Consider the following 24,174-nt stretch of genomic DNA (forward strand, 5'->3'; position numbering starts at 1 on the left):
TATAAATTCAAAACTATGGTTGTTAAATATTTCAGAATTAAATATTTCCTTTTCTTTTTATTATATTTTAACATTAAATATAGTTTTAACTGTTTAAAAGAATGTAACATTATTTTTTATGCAGTTTTATTTTAAATCCCTGTCTCCATTATCTGAAATAGGATCGTGCTGCTGTATCAGTGGTTCGCCATGTGGGGTGATGGACTTATTTCTGTATCTTTATGCAGAAATTTCTTACACCTGTAAATTTGGCTTCACCCAACTTTTAAAGAGTTGGAGATGTGTACTATTACACTTTTGAGTAAATGTATACTCTGATTTTGTAAATTGCCAAAAGTAGTAAAGTTACTCAAATGTGCAAGAGTAAATTACATGTGTAAATTAATCACAAGTGTAAGTTACCTTTGTGAATAGTCCAAGCAGTGTGACACACTTTTATGTTTCTGGTCTGAGAATGCTTACCCTTCAAATGTTATTTCAATCACTTAGCAATGTTTTACTTCCTTGTTTTCAGGTATTTTAAAAAAAAAAATGAGGTCACAGAGGATTAATGCGCTATATATTTTTGAACTATTACGTATATTCTCTGTTTAAAATAGGTGATATTTATAGGCACCAAGTCACGTTAAGTCTGTTTGCAGTTTCAATGTGCACGTCACAGGTTATGTGTAGTTGTTAAAGGGTAATGAGACCTATCCCCTTTTGTCAGTGATCAAGGTCGCGGCGGCGGCCGAAACTCGTTTGACAGCAGACAGGGAATAAACATTTCTGAGCAAAAATCAAAGCGTCGGAGCTTTGTATTAACAAAACGAAGGATTTAGAACGATATTACAAAGCACGCTGACTTTGTTTGTTCCAACGCACACTCCGGTTTGGAGCACGGCGGCTGTCAGCGAATTGGAAAAAAAAATCCTTTTTGTTCCCATCAGCGTAGGCCCCTTGTCCCTCTCAGAGGCAGAGCATGTTTGCGGGTGGTCAAATAAAGCATTTTGGTTTACTGGCACTCTCAGTGAGCACGTGCTTTGTCCCATGGATCAGCAGTTGTTTACTGTATAGACAATTTCATCCCCTCACCTGGCAACGTGCTCTGCACATGTATGGTTATCAAAATATAAGCCCCCATGATATCCATCCATCTAGAAATTAGTGGCACAGTTGTTGCATTGCAACTATCCTCATGTAGCTATCGGAGGGACATATACTGAACGATGAGCTTATACACACTACCTGATCTTCCACATTAGGTAGACAGGTAAGGTTGCATTTTTGGGACTGGACCTTGTGTCATAGCCACACATGCCACTGCATATCATCTGCTCTCTGAGTAGGTCTTAGAAAATCTTCCACCAACAGACCACTGGGTATATAATTCTTACACTGATTTGATGTTGGTAATTTCTTTTTCGTGATGTGTTCCACAAGGATGAGTCTGCAAAGACATGAATTGCAATAATAGTATTCTTGGACTTACAATTCAAATGTATCTTCTAAGATTGTCACTAATAGTGTTGTATCCAGACCATTTTTTCATATGATGACAGCCATGCATTGTCCACATTTGAAATGTCTCAGTACCAGGGGAAACACTGTACTGGGATTGGATTGAAAGCCTTCAGTATTGTTAGTAACATCCAGAGATAAGTTCTCATGAAACCACTGTTCATGAGATGTTGCAGATACTGTCATGTAGTTGGGAATTCTAGAGAAAACGAAGAATGATAACAGAGGTTGAACTATCTGCACCCTTTTTTTGTTTAGATCTATTCAACAATTCAGCACTTCTTGATTGCAAAGCTACCTCGGGACATTGCTGTACTCAGGTGTCAAAAACAAGATCTGAACAAGGGGTCCAAAACGCATTGTTCTGGGTTAGTAGCTACACAAGCAATACAAGGTCAATGTCGTTAAATAGCTAAAGTTAAATAATTGTTGTGTGCATAAAAAACAATATAAGGTGCAACTTTTTTTTTCTTCTATTAAATTCTCATCTCAGTCTGATGACTTCATGTATGAGTGCAAGGCCGGACTCAGAATGCCACTGGAACAAAGCTACACCCGACTGATGAGCCCCAATCAGGCAAAATCTTTCTTGGGTTGCTAGTGTTGAGGTTTAAGGAGGGCCTAGCCTGGCAGTTCTGTCTGGACTGCTCCGATTGGCACAAGATCAAGGCTGATTTGCAAATGGCTGGGTCCAAACTATGGTGTCATGGTGGGCAAAAGAACAGCGGGTCATTACCAGAGGTTAGACTTACTGCAAGCATTCCTCCCATCACCTTTTATGTGTTTCATTAAAAGGTCATACGCATTCATGAGCATAATAAATACTCATATTGTTAGGTGTTACATTCATAGCATACAGCTATGACCAAGGTCCATTTATTTAACATTGTGGGGAAAAAATCAGTGATTGTGATATCAGTATGGAAACAGTCTGATGAGGATGTTAAATGTTATGCTCCAAATAAGTAAAACCATAATGGAAAAGAGAAACCACATCTCTCACTTGTAATAGGTAAACTGAAACCGCCTTGTCATTGTGGCAGATATATTTATAGAAGTTAAATGTACTTGTATCCAAGCGTGGATATATATGAAACAATTATCCTTTAGTGAGTCGATGTTGACCATTTTTGTGTATTGAGAAGTCCGGATCACTGCTTGAAACATTCTTTTTTTCTCTTGTGTTCCAGTCAGAAGGAGTTGATGTCTGAAGGGCTGAATGATGCTGAGAAAACATCACTTGAGCGACACCTCTTCCATGGGACGACCCGAGATGTCGTTGAGCAGATCTGCCAGCAGAACTTTGACCCCCGCCTCTCAGGTGTCCACGGCACATCCTATGGGAAGGGCAGCTATTTTGCCTTAGAAGCCAGCTACTCTCATAACTACAGCAGGCTCTCAGAGAAGGGTTACCAAAACATGTTCGTGGCCAAGGTGCTAATTGGCAAGATGGCGCTTGGTGACGCAAAATACAGCCGCCCACCAAAGCTACCATCATCTCATGCCCTCTATGACTGTTGTGTGGATAACCTTTTGAACCCTAAGATATTTGTTGTGTATGACAGCTGCCAGTGCTATCCATTTTTCTTGATCCAGTATAAGCTCCTGTCAGAACCTATACTTGTGAATGAATAACATGGGCTAGGAAGCAATGTGTCATGCTCTTGTGGATTAGAAAGTCCTGGTGAAAGACGAATGGGTTTGTGGAGCCAGCTCAACAGGAGGAGTGCACTGCAACTCTGTATATCAACTGCGACTTGCTGAGCTTAAGAAACGATTCCTGCTTTCCTTCATGTGTTGAAATTAGATGCACTGTTGTATCTTCAGGCTTCAGAACTGTAACCAATATTCTTTCCACTATATTTCTAAACTCTTATCTTGTGCACTGTTGCTCCCTGGCCATCCCTTTGACTGCTCCAGTGTGATTCCTCCAACATGCTCCATTGACAAGGTACCTGCTGCTTGGGGCACCATAGAAGGCATCGGCCAGGGAGCGTGCCACACTTTTACCAGCACTTTTTAACACAAATGAAAATATTCCTCTAGCACAGAATGTCTTCCTGTTAGTGGATGCTGATCTAGAACTGAAGAAGAAGAGCAAGTTACACCTGCTGTTTGAAAGCGACAGAAGAGGGTACGAAAAAAATCCCATACCAATTCTGCGAGAGGGAGCGCCCTTCAGAGAAACGTTCTGGTGCCTTTTGCTGCATTTCCTTTACTTTGCACTGGTTTATAGCTATTTTGTTCAAATATGCAACTTGCTTGTTTTTGAAAACCAACAAGTTTGTGTTAAAGGGATAGAAAGACGTAGAGTAACAGATGAGCTAAAGTGTTTCCATGGTTGGCTGTGCTCACTTCTTAAAGAGAATCCTTCACCAAGAGGTGAAGACATGTCCCAGGTCACAAAATATGCCAGTGGGAGAACATACCACTACATAGTAAGAAGGTTAGACCTCTATCTCCAAGCTTTATTGAAGTGAATCTACTCCTTCGGTTTGTACTTTACAATTGAATAACATATTGCTGTACCAGCTGTAATTTTACTGAGTTGCATAAAAATAAAAGATTTCTGATTCCTGCTCCTCAAGCAATCATGATTCCATCTACATAAAAGATGCCAAGAGTGCAGTGTGAGAGTGTCCTTTGCAGTAGTCTGTTGTGAGAGTATCCTCAGAGATAGCAAAGTCCTAGATCCTTTTTATTACCTTAAAAAGTCACTTAAAGTCGTGCTTCAATTATTTCTTTGTGGCTCTGATTGCGAGGAGAATCAGTATAACAGGGAAACGAGAAATAGTTCTGAGAATCATCAACATGTAAGTGCAAATTAAAAAGGAAATTGGAAGATAAAAGAAGACTGTAAGTAGAGAACAGAATAAGGCCAAGCTCCAAGGCTTGGACCACATGATGGAGCACCCGATAAGAGGATACAGCCCCTTCCCAGGGAACAGAGGAAAAGCTGTCCGCAAAATAGGACTAGAACCATTTTAAAAACAGCAGCAGCTAAATCCCAAGTTTAGAAAGAGAGTGAATAAAAACAGAGTTACCCACCATATGAGAGGCAGCAAAAATATCAAGAAGGATAAGAATAGAATACTGTATATTATTGCGACCGTATATCCTATAATTGTTAGTGTGTTGTAAAGAAAGTGAAGGTACTTACCTGTGTGGGTGATGGCAGACCTTAACATGGGTACACTGCATAGTACATCATACTGGTAACTGAGGACTTCTCTATTTTTCCTTCACTATTCCTCCTACCACACTGGCTGGATGGCCATGTAACAATAGTCGCTCATGGTCACAACATTGTGGGCCGTATACATAAAGTGAGCACTAGGCAACGATAAGACAGAGTCTTTGCCACCGTTTTTAGCTGACAGGTTTCTAAAATAGTTAAAGAGCTGTAGCATCACTATTTTACCACCTAAGACTGTAATACATTGTAGCTTGTCAGAGGACTTTTCAAGCATGTGTTACTTTGGCTGGAAATATTGCAGCATTTGTTGACATACCTAAAGGCAACAATTGAACATAACATAAGCAAAACAAAATTGTTGCACTATTAAAGTACAACTGACACTTCACAATAAAACAGAATACAACAGCAGCACAACACAACAAAATCATATTGCAATAATGTATCATAAAAACACAGCAGCACAGAACGTATCACCACCATAACAAAATGGCACATGATAAATGTGAAGAAACACATTATTACCTACAGAATCCTGGTTTCATAATACAGTGGTAGAAGATGTTTTGAGCAAGCACCATGACACTAAGCGCCTCTTTACGAGTGTGGCGGTCATCGGACCACCACACTTGCGTTAACGGTCGGACCACCGCACCCCTGGGGGTCCAACTGCCCAGTTACAACCCTGGTGGGCGGATCCTCCAGGGGGACTGCTGTTCCTGCCAGGAACATGGTTCCCGACGGCATGACAGCAGTCAGAGTTGTACTCGCCCAGTGCAGCGCTGAACTCGGCAATGCCTGGCTCATTACAACTCCCCTCAGTGCCAGCCTTTCCATGGTGGTTTCGGCAACATGGAAAGGCTGGTGGTAAGGGTGTGCTGGGGGCCCCTGCCCTGTCCATGCCTATGGCATGCATTGGCAGGGCAGGGGCCCATCTGTTCAGCACCCTCGGAATTTGCAGATAGTGCTCATTCCAAGGGTGTTGGTCGGACCCCTCTGTGGGGAGCCGAGTGCTATCTTGTAGCACTGTTCCTGCAGGTCTGATTGGCGGGAACATTCTATTACATTCTATTACAATGTTCCTGCCGGTCAGACCAGCGGGAACATTGCAGTAGGGCAGGGTGGGGTCGCCAAACTCATAATGAGGCAGTCAATATTTCCAGTCAAAAATTTTTTATTGATCCATTCCCTTAACCTAAAATCACCTGTCAAGGTATAATAAGGAAGCATGCTGCAATATATATGTAACCGAAAATACAAACATTCAGGATAACGCATAGAAGTGTAACACGTTCAAAATAAGCAAGGCACTTGCCTTTTTTACAGACTAGAACTTTGTCCTCAGTCCATTGGAGCATATAGTGGTGACTCCATGCATTTTGGTGCTACATTTATAAACTAGTTCTCTTTGCAAGTGATCGGAATTGAGGACACATGACAGAAATAAACCTACATTCTGATAGAGGCTTCTAGCTGCAGATTTCTCACCTTTTGAATGTTCCTCTAGCATCAGACTGGATCCGGAAACTTTTTCTTAGTACCTCTGTGTGCCAGAAGGTGGTGTCATGCATCTCCGAACTGACTCTGTATAGCCCTGGAAATGACATGTCCTGACCATGCGCTGTCACTTCCTTTCTTTCTGCACTCCTGGACATGGATCGGCCGCTTACTCTCATCTCTCAGAGACACTTTTACCTCGATTTTCTAAAGTGTGCAAATGATGACAGCTCCTGAAACAAGTTGCAAACAATGTAGGAACTGTTACAAACAGATGTCTGTAACAAATCCCCATCAAGTATGCCTGTGGTGTTTGGGGTTGGACCACAACTCCAACACCGGCAGAGACTGCACTTCTACGAACCCATAGTCCATCAGGCAGCGCAAGTCAAAACTTTGTCGCCTAGCATAAGAAAAGCCAGCACCGGGACTGCTGATCCTGTTCTGCGTCCAAGATTCAATCTCGTTCCTGCTCCCGTTTCCGGACTTACACTCCCAAGTACTCAGATAAACACAAGTGACACAAAAAATCAAGGTTCTGCTCCTTCACTCCACTTGCGCTCCCTGAGTAAGCACATGGGCAGCGCCAAACATCTTGATCACACTCTTGAAGTTGGCCAATTTAAGAACTGATTCTGCAGCTGGTTCTTGCATGATCCAAGTTTACTGGGCTTTCAGCCACAATGCGACAGATCTAAGAGTTCTGTGCACCCATGCTCTGGCTCTTCAGATCCCTTCTGACTTCCTCAGGTGTGCCTTTTGGCCACAGGGAGCCGAGGGGCCTTCCACCTGAGATACTTACGGCAGGTTCACCCTCAGCACTAGGTAGTCCTTCTGAGCCAATCTTGCCTCTGGCTGTTGTTTCGACACTAAATCCTGCGCCTAAAACCACTCTAGGCCTGGGTACATCAATGCTGATGCTGACCTTGCAGGTCGAAGAGGTGGCCCCAATCGTCTTCTCTGATGCTGATTCAACATCAGTCCAACTTTGTCCAACATTGCATCTAAATCCAACCAAGGTGCTCACTAAACTTAGCACAAGGCAGGCAACATTCTTTGCACTTCGTTTTTGGGATTAACTCCAATAAGGATTTTGACCCAAAGGATGAGTTCGCTCAGCCTTATCAGGATGACAGCTGGATTGAGGACTTGCAGGAAGCTAGTGGACTAAACACCTTCTTAAAGACAACCCTTTTTAGGTCAAGCGTAAGCGTTCTACCTCATGTATACTTTTAGTATACTTCTTATGGCTTAAAGTGATTTCACTTGTTGGTTGAAGTGTCCTTTAAAAATTCCTGCTCGCTAGTGGTCAATTCTGCCTTTTCTTCCTCCTTTTCCGTTTCAGAGGAGTGACCAACTACTGTAATATTCCACTTTGGTTTCTTTATCTGTTGCTGTGATGGACAATTTTTGTCTATCCTTTAGTGCTCCCCTTTCACTGTGGTGTTTTAGGCTGGTAGCTGCCTGCGTTTTATTGCAGCGTTCCATTACTCCCATCTCCTCCCATGTCCATTTGTTTTGGCTTTATTCCAATGCTGTCCTCGGGTACCTCTGGCTCCTAAAATAAGCTTATTTTACAAAAGAAACACAAGGTTGTTTATTTCACTGCTCACAAAAGCCACAAAATGCCCTTTCTGGTAGAATGTAGCAAAACCTAGTAGCAATCATGTGAAACATGCGTAGCCTTGCATCACCAATCTCTCTCTCCAGGGCCCCTCCCTGCCAGCACACACGACATCACACACAGGGCATTGCTTATCTCCTTTACTGGGGCCATAAATATTCTCAGTCTGCTCGCTCGTTGAAATGGGAGGTAAGAATGCTTGCAAGACTTTTCATTCTGTTTAAAAAAAGAAAAAAACTTTTCCAGCCTTCTTTTCCAATTTCTGTACAGATTTCTCATGTCAGTAGCCGCCAGTGACCACAATGCCAATAGCTCTAACTCAGGAAAATGCGAGACCTATTGCATTGCAAATACTTGTTTCTCCTCTGGTGCCAGCCTTTGAAGAAGCTGCCTCCGGTGCTCTGATCATGAGGACGGTGGCCAAAGTCATTGACCTCTAGCTTTCCATCCCTGAGTTGAAAACTAATATTTGTAATGAGGTCATGCAGTCGGGCCAGACTTCCACTGGGCCCCTACTGCCTTTCAGTGAGGCTCTGACGGGCCCCCATTTGGGTACTTGGGCTAACTTTTCTCTGGTCCACCAGTCTGTAGGCAGATTGCCAAGTGGCATCGCTCTCCCTCTAGTGACCCGGCTTCCCTTTCACAGCACCCTTCACCAGAAAGTCTTGTGGTGCAAGTCTTCTTGAGCCATTCCAATCCAAACACTTTTCCTACTGCTCCCCCTGATGGGAGTCTAAGCAAGTGGAAACTTTCAGAAAACACCTATTTTCATCTGTCAGTTTGGCCCTAAAATCTGTTAACGCTTCCTGTTTGTCTTGCGATTACACTTGCGTCATTTGGGGTTCAGTTTCGTAAGTCCTCCATGGTGTGCTGGGAGACCTTCAACCTGTACTGTCTCAAGCGATTCACGATGGCCATGATGCAGTCAAGTTCACAATTTGTTGTTACTTGGAAACTACCGACTCCATCAGGTGGGCCACCCGTATGTGGCTGCACTCGACTGGGTTTTCTAGCAATGTCAAGTCCTCCTGATCCACCCAAGACACATAAAGGGATAGTGGCTTTTATAACGCTATTTTTTATCATTGTTATGGTACAAATCACTGATACCTAAATTACCAAGATTCTGGCATGGAAAGGGGTAAGCCCAAGAGGTGAAGAAAGACCAATCTTGGTGGAAGAGAAGGCCTCATTCACATAATATGACATGCTTCATCATAGGCAATTTCTTCCCACCTTGTAGGACAATACCACCAGGGCGGACTCGATGGAGGAAGTTCTAAAATAAGAACTTCCTGGACAAATGCGGGGGAATTAAGATAAAGTTAACAGTACCTTGCTATAACTGGATTTTCACCTGTTAGGAGTGATTTCTGGTGCATCTAAAAACAACTAAGTGATTGAATGAGAGCACAATGGCTCAGACCAGTGTCTTATCGCCAAAATGTTTCTACCCTATTCTAGGTTGCCTATATCAGTCGGAGGTATTCGTCAAGGATGAGGATCCCTTAAGACTTATACTAACAGTCAATAGTACAAAGTTAAAAACATGCACTAGAAGTATCAGAGTGAATCGTACCTGGTCTTAGTGCCAGTAAACTCTCACTAAGGGGATACCCACCATCCCGTCTGGGGAGGGACGATATCCTCTGTAATTACACACTGGTTTTAGTGCCAATAAACCCTCACTAAGGGGATACTCACAATCCCGTCTGGGGAGCGACGATGTCCTCTGTAGTCACACAGTCATCAAGAGTTACACCGTGCGGGTGAACCGATCGCCAGTCCTCACCCAGAGGCACTTCAAATATAGTAGGGCTGCTGCTCACCGTCTGGGCCTTTCCACCCCACCCCAGCTCACCAACCACTGTCACTTTTGTGGCTTTGGCAGAGACATCCCTTACCACCAGCCTGTCCAGCCCCCATGGGGAACCCAGCAGTTTTGCAAGAGAGGCCAAATGCCCATAGCCCCTGTGGCCAAGGTCAGTGTGCCGCCCTTCCCCCGCTTCCCTCCAATGCAGCCTGACCTGCCAGACCTCAGAGAATACCCTTACAGGGCCACACAGTGGGAGGTAAAATCTCAGATTTTATCCTGGTGGGCAAGCAATCATATCGGACTGATGGGTCCTACAAATTGTTCACAAAGGGTATGATTTATCCTCCTTTTTTCCCTACTGCACCTTCCACCATCTGCGCAATGACTGACAGAGGAACAGCTCTCTATTTTGTGTCAGGATTGTCAAGCCCTTTTGGCCAGGGGGTCTATCAAGACGGTGCCCATGCCAGGCTTAGGATGTGGTTGCTATTTCCGTTACTTTCTGGTGCCCAAGAAGAACAGCTAGACCTGCATCCTCTCACTGCCTTCTTCCGGAAGGAGACATTGAAAATTGCCATCATGGCCCAGGTTTTGTCTTCTCTTGACTCTGGAGATTGGATGGTGGCGTTGGACCTGCAGGATGCCTACTCTCATATTCCAGTCCTGCCGGTCAATCAGCACTACCTTTGATTAGAGTGGAAGAGGAGCATTTTCAATTCACTTTACTCCATTTTGGTCTCACCAACAACCCTTGGGTGTTCACAGAAGTGATGGCTTTGGTGGCAGCATACCTTCGGAGGTCATGTTAAAGGCAGGTTCGCCTGATGCAGTTGTCTACCAGCTCCAGCCTATGGTGAACCTCCTGTCATCTATGTGGTTCACTTTGAACATCACCTTTGACTCCTTGACTCTTCCCTTTCATCGAAGCCATTCTGGTCATGGTTCAGTTGAATGCCTTTTTCAAGTTATTATCCTGGATGATAGCAGCCTGGTTACTAAGTTTCAATGAGGTCAGCTCTGAGGCTGCTGGGACTGATGGCCTCCAGCATCCTGCTGATCAAGTACGCCAGGTGGCATATGCAGGCCCTGCAGTTGGATATGAATTCCCAGTGGGTCCAACATCAGGGGAGACTCCAACCTGGAGCAGATTTCGGAGGAGACTGTTAAAAATCTGCAGGGTTCGTTACTTAATCGTGATTGGGTTGCAGCAGGCCCCTCTTGCTTCCCCACCTGGAGATGTCAGTGTGTCAAGCCTAAGTGGGCCGGATATGCCCAGATGTGGGTTCCATGCCCACTGTGTCATTGGAAACAAGCTGTACCTGGCTGATGAGCCTATAACTAGGGTGAAAACTGAAGGACATGGCTTTGCAGTCAGCTGAACTGTTCCAAATGGGTGGTATATAAGTCAATAAGGAAAATAATCCTGTCAAAAAAACTTTGTTCTATGCTATCACGGTCCAAACACCGTTCCAAGGTCTATCAAAATTAACTCAGATATAAAGAGCTAAGTAAAAAAGACTTAATGGTTGTTTGCCAAGTAAAAAGTAAAAATAACAAGTAAAATAGTGTTGATGCAACAAAATCTCTCCTAAGGTGAGAGAGAGGTCCAAGGAATGTCATTGTTAAGTTCTCGCTGTGATGTGCCCAATTTAAAAATCCATCTTTGTTCTATCCTAAAAAGTGAGTTAGAACCATGTGGGAGAACTTTTGGAACTTCTAGGACCACCCATTTAAAGTTGTCTGGTGAATGCTTAGCATCCAAAAAATGGGAGCTCAGTTTAGTAGTCACTCTTCGACATCTGATGTTGCTTCTGTGTTCATTTATACGGACCTTAACTGGTCGTGTGGTCATCCCCACATAACGTAAGCCACAAGGACAAGTAATCATATAAATACAATTTTTGGAATTGCAGTTCGTATGTTTCTTTAGGAAGCACCTTCCAATAGGGTCTAGGTCTATAAATGTGACCTTGCTGGTTAAGGGGCATACATTGCAATTCCCACAAGGAAAGTGGCCTGATACAGGCGGGCAATCCCACAAGGTTTTTCGTGTTGGGATATCTCGAAATTGTGGACGTGTATGAACCACCATATCTTTTATGTTGGAAGTACGCTTGAAGGCAAAAATGGGTCTTGGCATGACACTTCCACCGCTTTCCAAAATTGGCCAACGTTTATTAATCACCTTTTTAATGGTGTTAGACAGAGGAGTAAATGTTGTTACACAGGTTATGCATGTCTGGGGAATTTTTTCATTTTTGGCCAGCAAGCAGTCCCTGTGATTATTTTTTGCTCTCTTACGGGCCTCATTAATCGTCTTAGTTGGATAGTGTCTGTCGCGGAGTTTGGTTTGTAAATTATCTGCTTGTTTGTCAAACTCATGTATGGTGCTGCAGTTACGTCTCAACCGAGGGAATTGACCCACTGGTAAATTGTCTTTAAGAGCTTTTGGATGGTGACTTTCATGTAGGAGGAGACTATTGCGATCGGTAGGTTTGTGGTAAGTCGTGGTGCTTAATGAGCCATTGTTAATGGAGATCATCAGATCCAAAAAGGGCAATCGAGTTACAGACACTGAAGCCGTGAATTTTCAATATGGGTCAAGGGCATTAATCTAGGTGATGAAGTCATCTGTGTGGGATAATGGTCCTTGCCAAATTATCAAGATATCGTCTATGTAGCGTTTCCATAGACTAATATCTTTCTCAAAAGGGTTCGATGTTGTTAGAATGTGTTTCTTCTCAAAATCATACATGTAGAGGCAAGCTAGGCTCGGGGCGAAAGTGCTCCCCATAGATGTACCTCTCGTCTGATGAAAAAATTGTTCTTCAAATAGAAAGTAATTCTCTGTTAAAGCCAACGTGGCACAATGCATGATAAAGGTTATAGGTGTGGTAGTGGTGGAAGATTCATTTCGTAGTGCCGATTCTACTACTCTGAGGGTAGCGGCTTGAGGGATGTTTGTATACAAAGCTTCCACATCTAGAGTCACTAGCGCTTGTACTTCTGTGCCCAAGTTGACAGATTCGATTAAGTTGAGGACATCCTTGGTGTCTTGTAGATAGGTAGAGGATTGTCGTACCAAGGGTTGAAGGAAGTGATCGCAGAAGATTGACAATGGTTCTAATATCGAACCAATCCCTGATACAATTGGTCGTCCAGGAGGGGGTTGAATACCCTTGTGAATTTTTGGTAAACAATAGAAGTACGGAATTTTAGGGTGAGATGTGTCAAGGAAATCAGCTTCCTTGGGGGAGACCCATAAATTGTTTTTCGCTTCTTCCAATAGGCTTCTGATTTGTATTTGTAGTCTGTCTGTGGGATCTCTGGCAATCTTTGTGTAGTACGTAGTATCACTCAAAAGACGTAGGCACTCACGTCTGTACTCCACAGTATCCATCACCACGATGGCACCACCTTTGTCGGCTTGTTTGATCACAATATTCGGATCACTTGATAGTTGATTTAGAGCCAGTCGAGATTAATTCAAGCATTCCATCTTTCACTTTTTTGTATACTTTTATGGTGGCTGATGCGTCATTTCTGGTCTGGGGCGGCCACCGGGAAGAGGTCGAGATCAGAATCCCCTGGCCTTTGGCAGAGTTGCAGCTCCATGTCAACCTTCTGGAGTGGAGGGCCATCCACTTGGCGCTGAAAGCCTTCCTGCTATCCATCATTCGAAGACTGGTACAGGTGGTTACGGAAAACAACACCGCTATGTTGTAATGCAATAAACAGAAAAGGGTGAGTTCTCAGCCCTGTGCCCGGATGGCCCTGCGACTCTGGTAGTTGCTGGACTACCAAACAATCTTCCAGGTTTTGAACAATGTTCCAGGCTCCTTAAGGGTGCATGAACTCAGCCTTCGGTGCGTAGCAGATCACGAGTAGCAGTTAAATCCTGAGGTCTTCTTCTCAGTACCAAAACTCATCACCTTTCTTCTGCCAGATTGTCTTGATCTCAAATATTGTTACTGTTTGCATCTCATATTAGTCTTGCTGCTTTCCCACTTTGGACCTCTCATCTGTAAAGCCAACCATTGAAGTGGAAGAACCTCCTGATTGTCTGGTCGTAACTGTCCTTGTGGCCAAACCCCAAATTGATTTGACTGGCATCTCCATACCAATCTGTGAATTACCGTATTTTTTAGATGGTTCATGTCTCGGAAATGAGGAAGGTGTTCTGATCGTGGGTTATGCCATGTATACTGTTACAAATTGTGGAAGGCTTCAACTTGCCTAATGTGAACTTTTCTCAAGTAGCTGAACTCATTACACACACTTGAGCCTTCATCCTGCACCCCCTCTGGTCACCTTCCCCTTTCTGGTCACCTTCCCCTTTCTGGCTCTTTTGTTCACCTCTGGGTGGACTTTATCCAGAGGCCTGGGTGTGCTTCATACTCAGTGTTGGTGATAGTGTGTAGGCTTTCTGGATGACTGAAAAAGCAGATGCCATTAGTTGCAAGGTGTTTAGCTAGGGACATTATTCCATGTTCAGGAATCCTGTGTTGCCTTTTGAGTGACCAGGAAGTACACTTCATCTCACTCGTAGTGCAGGGGCTTTGAAAAACTTTAGGAATATACCAACACTTCTACTGCTCTTATCATCCTAAATCAGCAGGTGAGGTATAAAGGAACAGTGGTTCTCTCAAAAATAAGATACCAAAGATATGTTCTGAGACCTCCTTGAAATGGTCTGATGCCCTGCCCCTAGCTTTGTAGTCAGTTAGAGTTGTACCATCACAGAAAACTAAGCTTAGCCCATAAGAGATAATTATGGAACGCCCCTTGGTGTGGCCCTCAAACTTTCCCATCTCTGCTACCAAATTAGACTTACAACTGAAGGATGATGCAGTCTTACAATTTTGCAGAAAGCCTACATGCTAGCCCTACAGTTTGTGTTCTCTGGATCAGACTGCGTTGCCTGAGTGCCTAACCGAAGTCTGCCATACTCTCCATCCTGGTGATTGTCTCTTCACCCGGGTTAATCTGAAAAGGATCTCTCTGCAGCACTGCTGCTGCTGTCCATCAATATAGCATACTGCACCTTTGCAAGATGACTGCTTCAAACCCCAGCTGTTCCTGCTCTGCCGCCTGCCAGTTTGCTTTCCTGTGTCCATCCATCTGCACCTCCATGGCCACCCAGTGCTGTGCCCATTGCCCTGTTGTAGCACCAGGGATAAGCATGCATCCTCAGTATACTAGATCCATCTGTGGTCTGGGATGCTCTGTTTACCGCAGCCCTAGCCTATGGGGTTTGGTTTTGGCAAGATGGTTAATCTTTCATATTGGTGGATATAGCTGTTGATGCCAACAGAGTAGTGCCTTTGATAAAGTGCTCCTTAGCAAAAAACAAACTTGTCTTGTTCTGTTCTATCATGGCATAGACTGCCTGAATGTGTTGGCTTAGTCTTTCCAAGGCCTCAAATAATATAACAACCCCCTTGGCTGTAACAGATCCCATTACTCATCTTGCCTTTTCTAAAAAGGGGTTTGTTTTGTGAACACCGCAAAGCAGATAGAGATTTTTTGGGTCCAGACTGAATGTGAAGTTGGAGAGATTACACATTTTGAACCAATCCCCTTACAAAAACTCCCTCCTCACCAGTTTGGTGTTTCACAAGTGTCAACACCAAGAAGGATTCCTTCATTTCTTCTCGGGAAAGAAAGCCTACCCTTCACTGCCTTTTTAGTGGGCTAGAGTCTGTTTATTTCTTTGGCTACGTCATACCCACTTTGAGACATTCTACTCTGCACTCCCTAAAAAGTCAGCAATGCCGCAAGGTCTCTGAAACAAACAGATTGTTCTCTATTCTGTGTCCCAACTTTGGTGTAGGACAGTCTATCCGAGATACTAGATGCAGTGCTCAGATTTTGGAAGTAGCCAATGCCACTGTCATTTGCCTAGGTTGGATAACAGACCAGTTAGATGCTTAGAACACCTTGCGGTTGCAGGATGGAATGGCATTAGATTACCTTGTAGCTGCCAAAAAGGGCATCTATGTGGTTTTGAGTGCCGTACACACCTTACACCTTCCCAACATTTCACTTAGCATACACGAGCAGATAGATCACACAAAGGATGGTGTCAAGAAATTACACAAGATTCAAAATTGATCTTATTTCAAACTGCGCAGCATCTTGTCTTGTCAGTGATATTGGTGAGATAGTGAATGAAGATTTTTGAGATTGTGATTGTGGTCATTCTTGTCATAACAGACTTGTAAGGAATTGCCTCTTTTTTATGGTCTCCCACAAAGTTTTGGACTAATGCTGCTGGTTTTTCGACTCTGAGAGTGCACTGAAGCCTGCTAACCAGACCTGAGTGCCTGTGCCTTTACCTTAAAATGTGTATGTTTGATTGGCTTTTACCCAATTGGCATAAACTAACTTGTAATTCCCTAGTATAGGGTATCTAGGGCCTGTACGTTAAAGAGCCACCCCAGGGTCTGCAGCATTGCTTTTGCCACCTGGAGTGTGAGAAAGGCAAAACATGGCTCCCAGTCTGTCACTGCAAACTGGAAGGGCAGTTTTCAACTTCTAGCTCAGCTATGTCATTTAAAACAATGGCAAAGCCCAACCCTCCAATTCTATTATATGTGTCACCCCTAAGGTAAGCCTATCGACTCCTAAGGCAGCGTGCTGCATATTAGGATTGTAACATGTGCTTTCACATGTTCGAGCAATCAAAACCCCACAATTGCATTTACTGTGGAAAAGGCTAGTAGCCCCAATGGCAAGTGCAATGTTACAGAGTGACTGGACTACTAAAGTCAGTATTGTAGTATACCAGAAAAACCTGCTACATAAAGCCCAACTTGATGCCCAAGTCGAACATAAAATAACTTGTCGCCGTGTGCAGTTTTTACAAAGTCACCACTTTGTTGCCCAAAGTCTCTTGAGCCCATTCACCTTTGCACATATGATCTGACCCCAAGACAGCTTTCTGTTCTTCAGGGGAAATGACTCCCAGTAAAGGACACAGTAGGAGCCTCCATGGGAGAGAGATACTGTTACTCCTCCCTGGCAGGAACAACACAGGTGTTGTCCCAGAAGGTGAGCTTCAAATTGTTTAGGTAGGAAGGTTGACACTAGAGACAGAGCGGGAAAGCCAGTTGTCAAACAGGTTTTTCAGGGATGTGTAGCCCTATTGATAGCCACACCTTTGAGCTGGGCTAGGGAATTATGCACACTGAGAGAGGAATTCTGCCATGCTGCAGGTGGGCAGAATAGAGACTTCTGGGATAGCCAGATGCAACAATTCACAAGAGGTAGTCATTAGGAGGGAGGGAGCCTACTTGCTTATTGGCTAGTGAGCACAACCTCTCCTGGGGGCATTTTCTGAACATAATATGTGCACCCCTGGAAACCGGAACTCAGATCTTGTTGGACTGATGAAGAGGGCCGAAGAAGGACTGCCCAGCTGCACCAAGGACCTGGCGAAAAGAGGTTGCACCGACTTGGACTGCACCTGGTGTACCAGGAGGCCAGTTTGTGAGTGTGTGTCAGTGTATTTTTACTGTCTCACTGGGATCCTGCTAGCCAGGACCCCAGTGCTCATAGTTAAAACCCTATTTGTCAGTGTGTTTTGCCTGTCTCACTGGGATCCTGCTAGCCAGGACCCCAGTGTTCATAGTTTGTGGCCTATGTGTGTGTTGTCAGTAGTGCTTAACTGTGTCACTGAAGTTCTGCTAACAAGAACTTCAGTGCTTATGCTCTCTCTGCTTCCAAATTAAGTCACTATAGTTTAGTGACTTCATATTCCAATTCCAATTGGCACACTGGACCCCCCCTAATAAGTCCCTAGTATATGGTACCTAGGTACCTAGGGCATTGGGGTTCCAGGAGATCCTTATGGGCTGCAGCATTTCTTTTGCCACCCATAAGGAGCTCAGATAAACCCTTTCACAGGACTGTCACAAAACTTATACATTCTAATCAAGATGAGTATGTACACTGTCCAACGTGCTTTCAGTAATAGAGGCATTGCCCCTGCTTAATATGTTTGGGGATGATGAAGAATATTCTAATGAAGAATTTCAAACTGAAATAATCTGTTTATATGCTATTAATTTGTGGGGATTTTGCCTCAGGTGGAAAAAGGGGCATGAGAAAGTGAATTCAGTTGTATGTACTGGAGTTGCATCATCGAAGAGAGGATTTTAAAAAGCTGTTGAGTCAGCTCTTGCTAGAGACATCTGTATCTTTTATGTCAAGGTCTTCTTACATTCTTCCTACGAGAAGAGCCTGGCACTGGGCTGTTAGTGCCTATCTAACAGGATACTTACCTTTGTTAACACTTTTAATTTAATCCAAGATATGGGTACCCCTCTAGACACCTTACTTTAGCATTTGTGGTGAAAATGTGTCTGTTGGGTATTAGTGATGTTGCTCTTTTCCAAAAGGAATGATATTTTTTCAGAAATAGCCTTTCTAAGTTCTTCTCCTGGGGTTCATAGATAAGTCTATTTTAATGTAGTGTGTTGAACTGCTCATAAATTGAGTAAAATAAGGTCTCTATCACTCTTCTGATCAATCTCTGGCATGAGATCATCCATTTTTGCTGGCACTTAAACTCTACTTCATTAAGGTTTGTTTTACAAGGAATTTAGTCATCAGAACGCAGCTGAAACTTTTTTCATAGTACCTCTGCGCATGAGAAGGTAACACCATGTGGCTCTTCACTGACATCATTCCACTCTGGAAGTGACGTGCTTGGCCTATAAAGGCATCACTCCAGTGTGCCAACATCAGTTTTATTTCTTTCCTCGCCACCGGACATCAATCCAGAGCTTCTCCTCATCTCTCAGAGACTCTTAACTTGATTTTCTTTCTTCTTTCACAAAACAAAAAATCAGTGCACAACCGATTTTACCCCCTAAGATAATAGGTTTTAAGCCGTGTAAGGACGGTCGCAAGCAGATGTCTGTGACAGAGCTCCTCTAGGTATGCCTCTGGTGTCTGATGTCGGGCCATGACCTGTGGAGACTGCCCATTGATTAACCTTAAGGCCATCAGGGAACGCAAGGCAACACTTTGTCACCAATAGGAAGATGCAGTGTCCTGCTCCCAGTCAAAGGCTCTATCCAGGCCCACTCCCATTCCCAGAGTTGACAGACCCACTCTAGAGGCTGGTGTATGTCCTGCTCTAAGTCCTCTGGTAAGCACAAAAAAGCACAAGAATTCAAAGTGAAGTTCTTCTTTACGCCATTCCCAGTCCCCCAACAATGTGCTTGGATGAGGCCAACCATTGACCCACTTCAGAGGCAGTTCCGAATCTGGTTCCTGCACAACCACAGTTTCTGGAGCGTTTAGCCATGCCATGCCATGCCATGCCAAGTCAAAGAGATTTGGGCAGCTATGTCCTGGCTCTTCGGATCTTGACGACTTACCCTGGTGCGCCTTTGTGCCATGCAGATTCAAGAAACCTTCCACTAGGACTACCGCCAGCTGGCTTGCCCTCAGCGGCAGCTGAACGCTCTGAGTCACTTCTGCCCTTGGCTCTAGACTCCGATTCCGACCTTGCCTCCTGAGGTGGCGGTTCTGATTGTCCTCTCCGATTCCGACTCATCGCCAGACTGACATCATGCCTGAATCCGACATACACACATCAGCCCCTTCACCCGAACTTCCATGTGACAGGCAACATTAATTGCATTCTCTTTTTGGCACTTACTCTGACCATGGCTGTGACCAAAGTGCGAAGAATCTTCCTTCTACACAATGATTATGCGTAGGAAAATTGGAGTCCTCTAGTCCAGCTCCCTACAAAAGATGTGAAAACACATGTGCTAACTGAGGTCCTACAAAAGGCCAGACTACTTCTGAGACCCACCTCCCTTTCAGTAAGGCTCTTACACATTCCTTCCTAGAAGCGTGAGTCAACCTTTGTACTGGCCTTCTAGTTAACAAGCAAATTACCAGGTATCATTGCCCTACTTCTGGCGACCCGGTCTTTTTATCGCAGCACCGTTCTACAGAGATTCTTACGGTGCTGACCTCTACCAGTTGGACCAGCCATATCAATTTTCCTACCACTTCCCTCTGACATGGAATCAAAGCAAGTGGAGACCTTCAGAAAATGCCTCTTGGTCATGCAATCTATTAACTCCATCTGTTTGGTGAAACGTTACACTCATGCTCTCTGGACATGGTGGCACAAGTCCTTCTTGGTGTCCTGGAAGACCTTCACCCTATCCTTTCATAGGCGATTCAAGATGGTTGTGTTGTGGCCAATTTCAAGATTCTTTTTGGCTTGGACACCACCGTTGATTGCAGTTTCACAATCATGAGTCCGAGCCAAGATACTTAATGGGGAAAAAGGCATTTAACATTCAACACCTAACAGCTGATGGAGAGTATGGCTGCTACTATCCTTCTCCGAATCGTACCAAACTAGCCATCAGACTACAGTTTTAGAAGGAGACTCTAAGTCATCTTATGCCAAACTTGACACCATCCATCGCAATATGCAGAAGAAGTCACTGACTCAAATGTAAATGCATCCAATAAAGAAGAGTAATTTTTGTCTAAGGCTCTGCTGAAGGCAGAAAACCTAATATCTGGGAGTGTGGACAACTAATGGAGGCATCCGTACATCCTAGAATTACTTATATTTGTGAATAAAGGCAGTGAAAGAGCCCACTCAATAACTGAGTTCTAGATCAGCTGAACAGTAATACATTTTATATAAAAAAAAAAGAAATAAGGTGCTACCGTGTCAATGCAAAGAAGGCTCTCAGTAAGAAGGGAAACAAAAGAAATGAAAAATCAAAAATGTGTTTAAGTCCCAAATAGGCAGGGAAATCAGGAGAGAAATGGAGTGCATCCCTAGTAGCACAGGAAAGTCACATTGCTCACTCCCAAAATCAAGGGTTTTTAACATTATTTGTGTATATGAAATTAACAATTGCAGAACCATTGTGATGTGAGCAAATGTATCATTTTATTAGCAAATCAGAATACAGAAATAGTCTTAGCTCCTGGGCACTATACCACTTTATGAATTATTATTCTGCCCCCTCTATGTTATTGTCATCCTGAGATGGTACAACAAACTAGATGCATAAGCAATACCGTGTTATATGAATGAATAGTGTACATCCATCTAAAAGAAATGGCCTGAATATATAGTTGTAGTTTTGTTACTCTGCAGGGGAAAATTCATTGAAGACAGCATAAACAATGCAAACAAATAATATTGTACTAGACTGTGTCCTGCAGAAACAACAAATGTGCAGGATCAAGACAAGAATGACAAGGGTGAAATCTGTTCTGGAAATCATGGCAATTAGGCCCAAATTGAGGCCTAGTTGACAAGAGACAGAAAAACAAACTTGTAAACATCATAGGAAAATAATTCAAAAGACAATAGTACTATATTAGTGGGTACATTTGTAATCAATTGTGAAAACACATTCTGCTCGTTATTAATGAAGGACAAAAATATAAGAGCAAAAAATCTCCCCCATGATTATTCTAAAATCACTAAAGACACAAAAAATCAAATTAAATTAGTCAACAGTTTTAACATGGTTTGCATGACTCTGCTTCTTTCATATTGATTCTTCTATCTATTTAGCTGTTTCTAAGAATGATCCTGACATCCTCCATTTCAAATATTCTTCTCTCTATTTCTTTAACGCTTTTCCTTTACCCTGACACCTACATTTTAGATACAAATACTCAGAACATTTGAAGAGGAGAAACAGGACAGCTGCAAAAATCTATAGAATTATTTTAGGTGTTAACAATAATCTAAACATACCCACTATCAAACCATTCTCCATTCTTGCTAAAACCCTTTCCCAACTCACTAAGCCAGGAACTTTCTGTTTGCCACAAGCCATGTTCTTCTACAGCTCGGACTTCACAAGAAATATGACATTACTCACATATGCATTAATAACTCTATTGTTATCTAGTGTGAAGGTGCAGCACTCCCTAACCTTCAGTGCCTTGCAAGCACTGCCTTCTTCTTGAGAAGGATATCTAGCTCTAAGTGGTTTTGTATTATGATTGCATGGATAGCAATTAACACAGACACTCTGTGTTAGTGCTGGCTGTGTTAGAAGCAAGCCGATCCACAAGCATAGATAAATGCCTAATCTTCAGATCATTCATGGCTTTATCTATAGATAGGATCATAACACCTAGTATACCTAGTACTATCTTCCCAAAACCACGTTTCAGTCTATACCAACAGCATCATTCACTCCACTCGTGTAATAAACTCCAGAAACAGTAAAGCAAGATAGCACAGACCAACACAATTGGGTGGCACATTGAAATAAGCTGTTTTACCACATACATAGTAAATCCCTCTGAGGTTTGGTTCTTCACCAACCAGATAATCACCATTTATAATGTACTCCTTTCATCCTCGCTCTCACCCATATAATGCCCTAACACCTATGGATTTACAGCACACCATGCATAATTCACCCTTTCACTCATGCTCTAATCTCAATCTAGGATGCAAATTTGGCAATCAAAATTCTTCTTCAGCCTTAATCTATTCTCCTATCGTCCTCCCATCTTTCCACAATTGCCACTCTTCTCTCATTGTATTCCGTACCAAACCCACATACTTCTTCACTTTAACTGCACATATTCCCACTTTTAGTACGTTTATTTTCATGGTTAATTTGTGCAATTGTATTCAGAAATGTACCATACTCGAACCCATTTTTGCCATCTTCGGACACAGCCTGATCTTTCAGTGGGACACTAAAATTCGACACATAAGATCATAGTGGGATCAGAGACTACTTCCTGCTGCCACACAAAACTTTCTAACAGCTCTTCACTCTGACACTGGTCTTGGAACTGGCCACTGCTGCTAGTACCTTCACCAGGAACTTCATTCTCACCAGCAGGAACTGCTATAACTTCATTATCTTCAACATACTAATTTTCATTTTCAAACTCAAATTTTCCTTCACTCCCCTCTGGATTCACACTGGTAACTTGAGCTTCACTCTGTGATTATTAAGGTTACTGGCACCACTTCTTCATCCACCACATTCACACACCTCATGTGAGTGGCGTGGCTCTGCTGTGGAATTCCAGCACACTTCACAGCAGTATTGAAATGGGCCTCACCAGCATTCTTCTAAACAATATTTGCAGACACGATTCTTGATGACCACCCAATCGCCTGGATTCAATGGTTGGCATTATATTTCTTTGATCTGCGCTTTTGCCAAATTCACCTGATGAGAAACAGAGTTCACCATGTTACCTAGACCTTTGCAGTAATCTAGAACAATGTCATTGGTTATTGAAAGTGTAGCTGAAGGAGTGTGAGACAATCTCATAGCTCTGCCCATTCTTTTTTACTGAGGTACTTCTAATATTCATTAGGACAAAAGGAAGTTCATCAGACCACTTCAGTGTGGAAGATGCACATACTTTGGCCAGCTTATTTATGGTTCTGTTAATCTCCTTCACCACACCAGATGATTGAAGATGATAGCTACAATAGAACCTTTGAGTAATTTGGAGCACTGTACAAATCAGATTAAAAATTTGATTTTTAAAATTGGAGCCACGATATGTCTCAATTGAGGTCGGCAAGCCAAAACGTGGTATTCTCTAAACAATAGTTTAGTAACTGTCTCGCTGTCTGACCTCTGAGTGGGGTAGGCCTCACCCCTTTTAGAGAATGATCAGACAACTATGAGAATGTACTCGTAAATGGAATTTGTGATGTGCCAATATGATTCATGAGGACAGTATTTCTCATACCTTGATTATTTCTCTGACAAATTAAACATCACTGGAACAAATCTTCTGTCACACTTTTGAATTTGGAATTTGACCAATATTTATAAAATGTGCATGTCATGGCTTCTCTCACTGCATGTGACTGATTATGTAAATACTTAGCCAAGCAAATCAACACTGTGTCAAGCGATACATGTTTATACTCAGAATTGATGTAAATGTCTTGATAATTATTTTTGTAATCCAACATTTCTTTTTTCCTCTTCTCATCCTCTGTAGCTCCCTCCTGGATGTCCCTTATTTCACTCAGAGAAGTCTAAATTGAATTCAAAAGGGAACAACGTACCTCCCTTGTACCTTCCTAAACAATTTCATTTGTTGAGTTCCTTGAATAGTAATTTGCTCATTTGATCTCACAGTTTCTTTTACAAATGCACAATATCTGGCCACATTGTCTGTATATTTTGTCCAAGCTTGACTATATCTTTCCAAGCTTTATGGGCACTACACTTGAATAAAGCAATTTCTTTTGGCTGTTGTGTTGGGTAGCCATTTTAGTTATAGCTCCATGCACATTATTTTAGCATACTAGGCCTGCCACTATGCACTTTAGCATAAATATATTTTATTCGGCTTTATTTTATTATTGTTACAGTAGTCACTTTTACGGTCTTGTTTTATTTTCTCTATCTAGCTGTTTTTGCCTAGGCCAGCACTCTGTTCTCAAATAAGACATTCTTGCTCGCTCTGTGCTTTTTCCAAGGCCGCAGTAAAATAGGTTGCCGGTGAACGTGGTATAAAGTTTTGTCTCCGACA

The 24,174-nt window shown here is 43.0% G+C and overlaps 1 protein-coding gene across 7 annotated transcripts in view; it reads left to right on the forward strand.

The window, feature by feature from the left end:
• The window catches only part of LOC138303674 (protein mono-ADP-ribosyltransferase TIPARP-like), a 187,598-nt gene extending 163,889 nt beyond the window's left edge, over positions 1-23,709 (forward strand). For 6 of the 7 annotated variants that reach the window (XM_069242986.1, XM_069242989.1, XM_069242991.1 and 3 more), the window contains one exon: positions 2,691-4,079. In XM_069242986.1, the coding sequence (XP_069099087.1) occupies positions 2,691-3,135 (445 nt within the window). In that variant the 3' untranslated portion in view covers positions 3,136-4,079. Of the gene's footprint in view, positions 1-2,690; positions 4,080-23,637 lie in introns of those variants that run through there. The other variant, XM_069242990.1, reaches the window with a different exon arrangement.
• The last annotated feature ends 465 nt before the right edge of the window (positions 23,710-24,174 follow it).

Source organism: Pleurodeles waltl, chromosome 7 (assembly GCF_031143425.1).
Source record: "Pleurodeles waltl isolate 20211129_DDA chromosome 7, aPleWal1.hap1.20221129, whole genome shotgun sequence".
In the NCBI taxonomy this organism is placed as follows: domain Eukaryota; kingdom Metazoa; phylum Chordata; class Amphibia; order Caudata; family Salamandridae; genus Pleurodeles; species Pleurodeles waltl.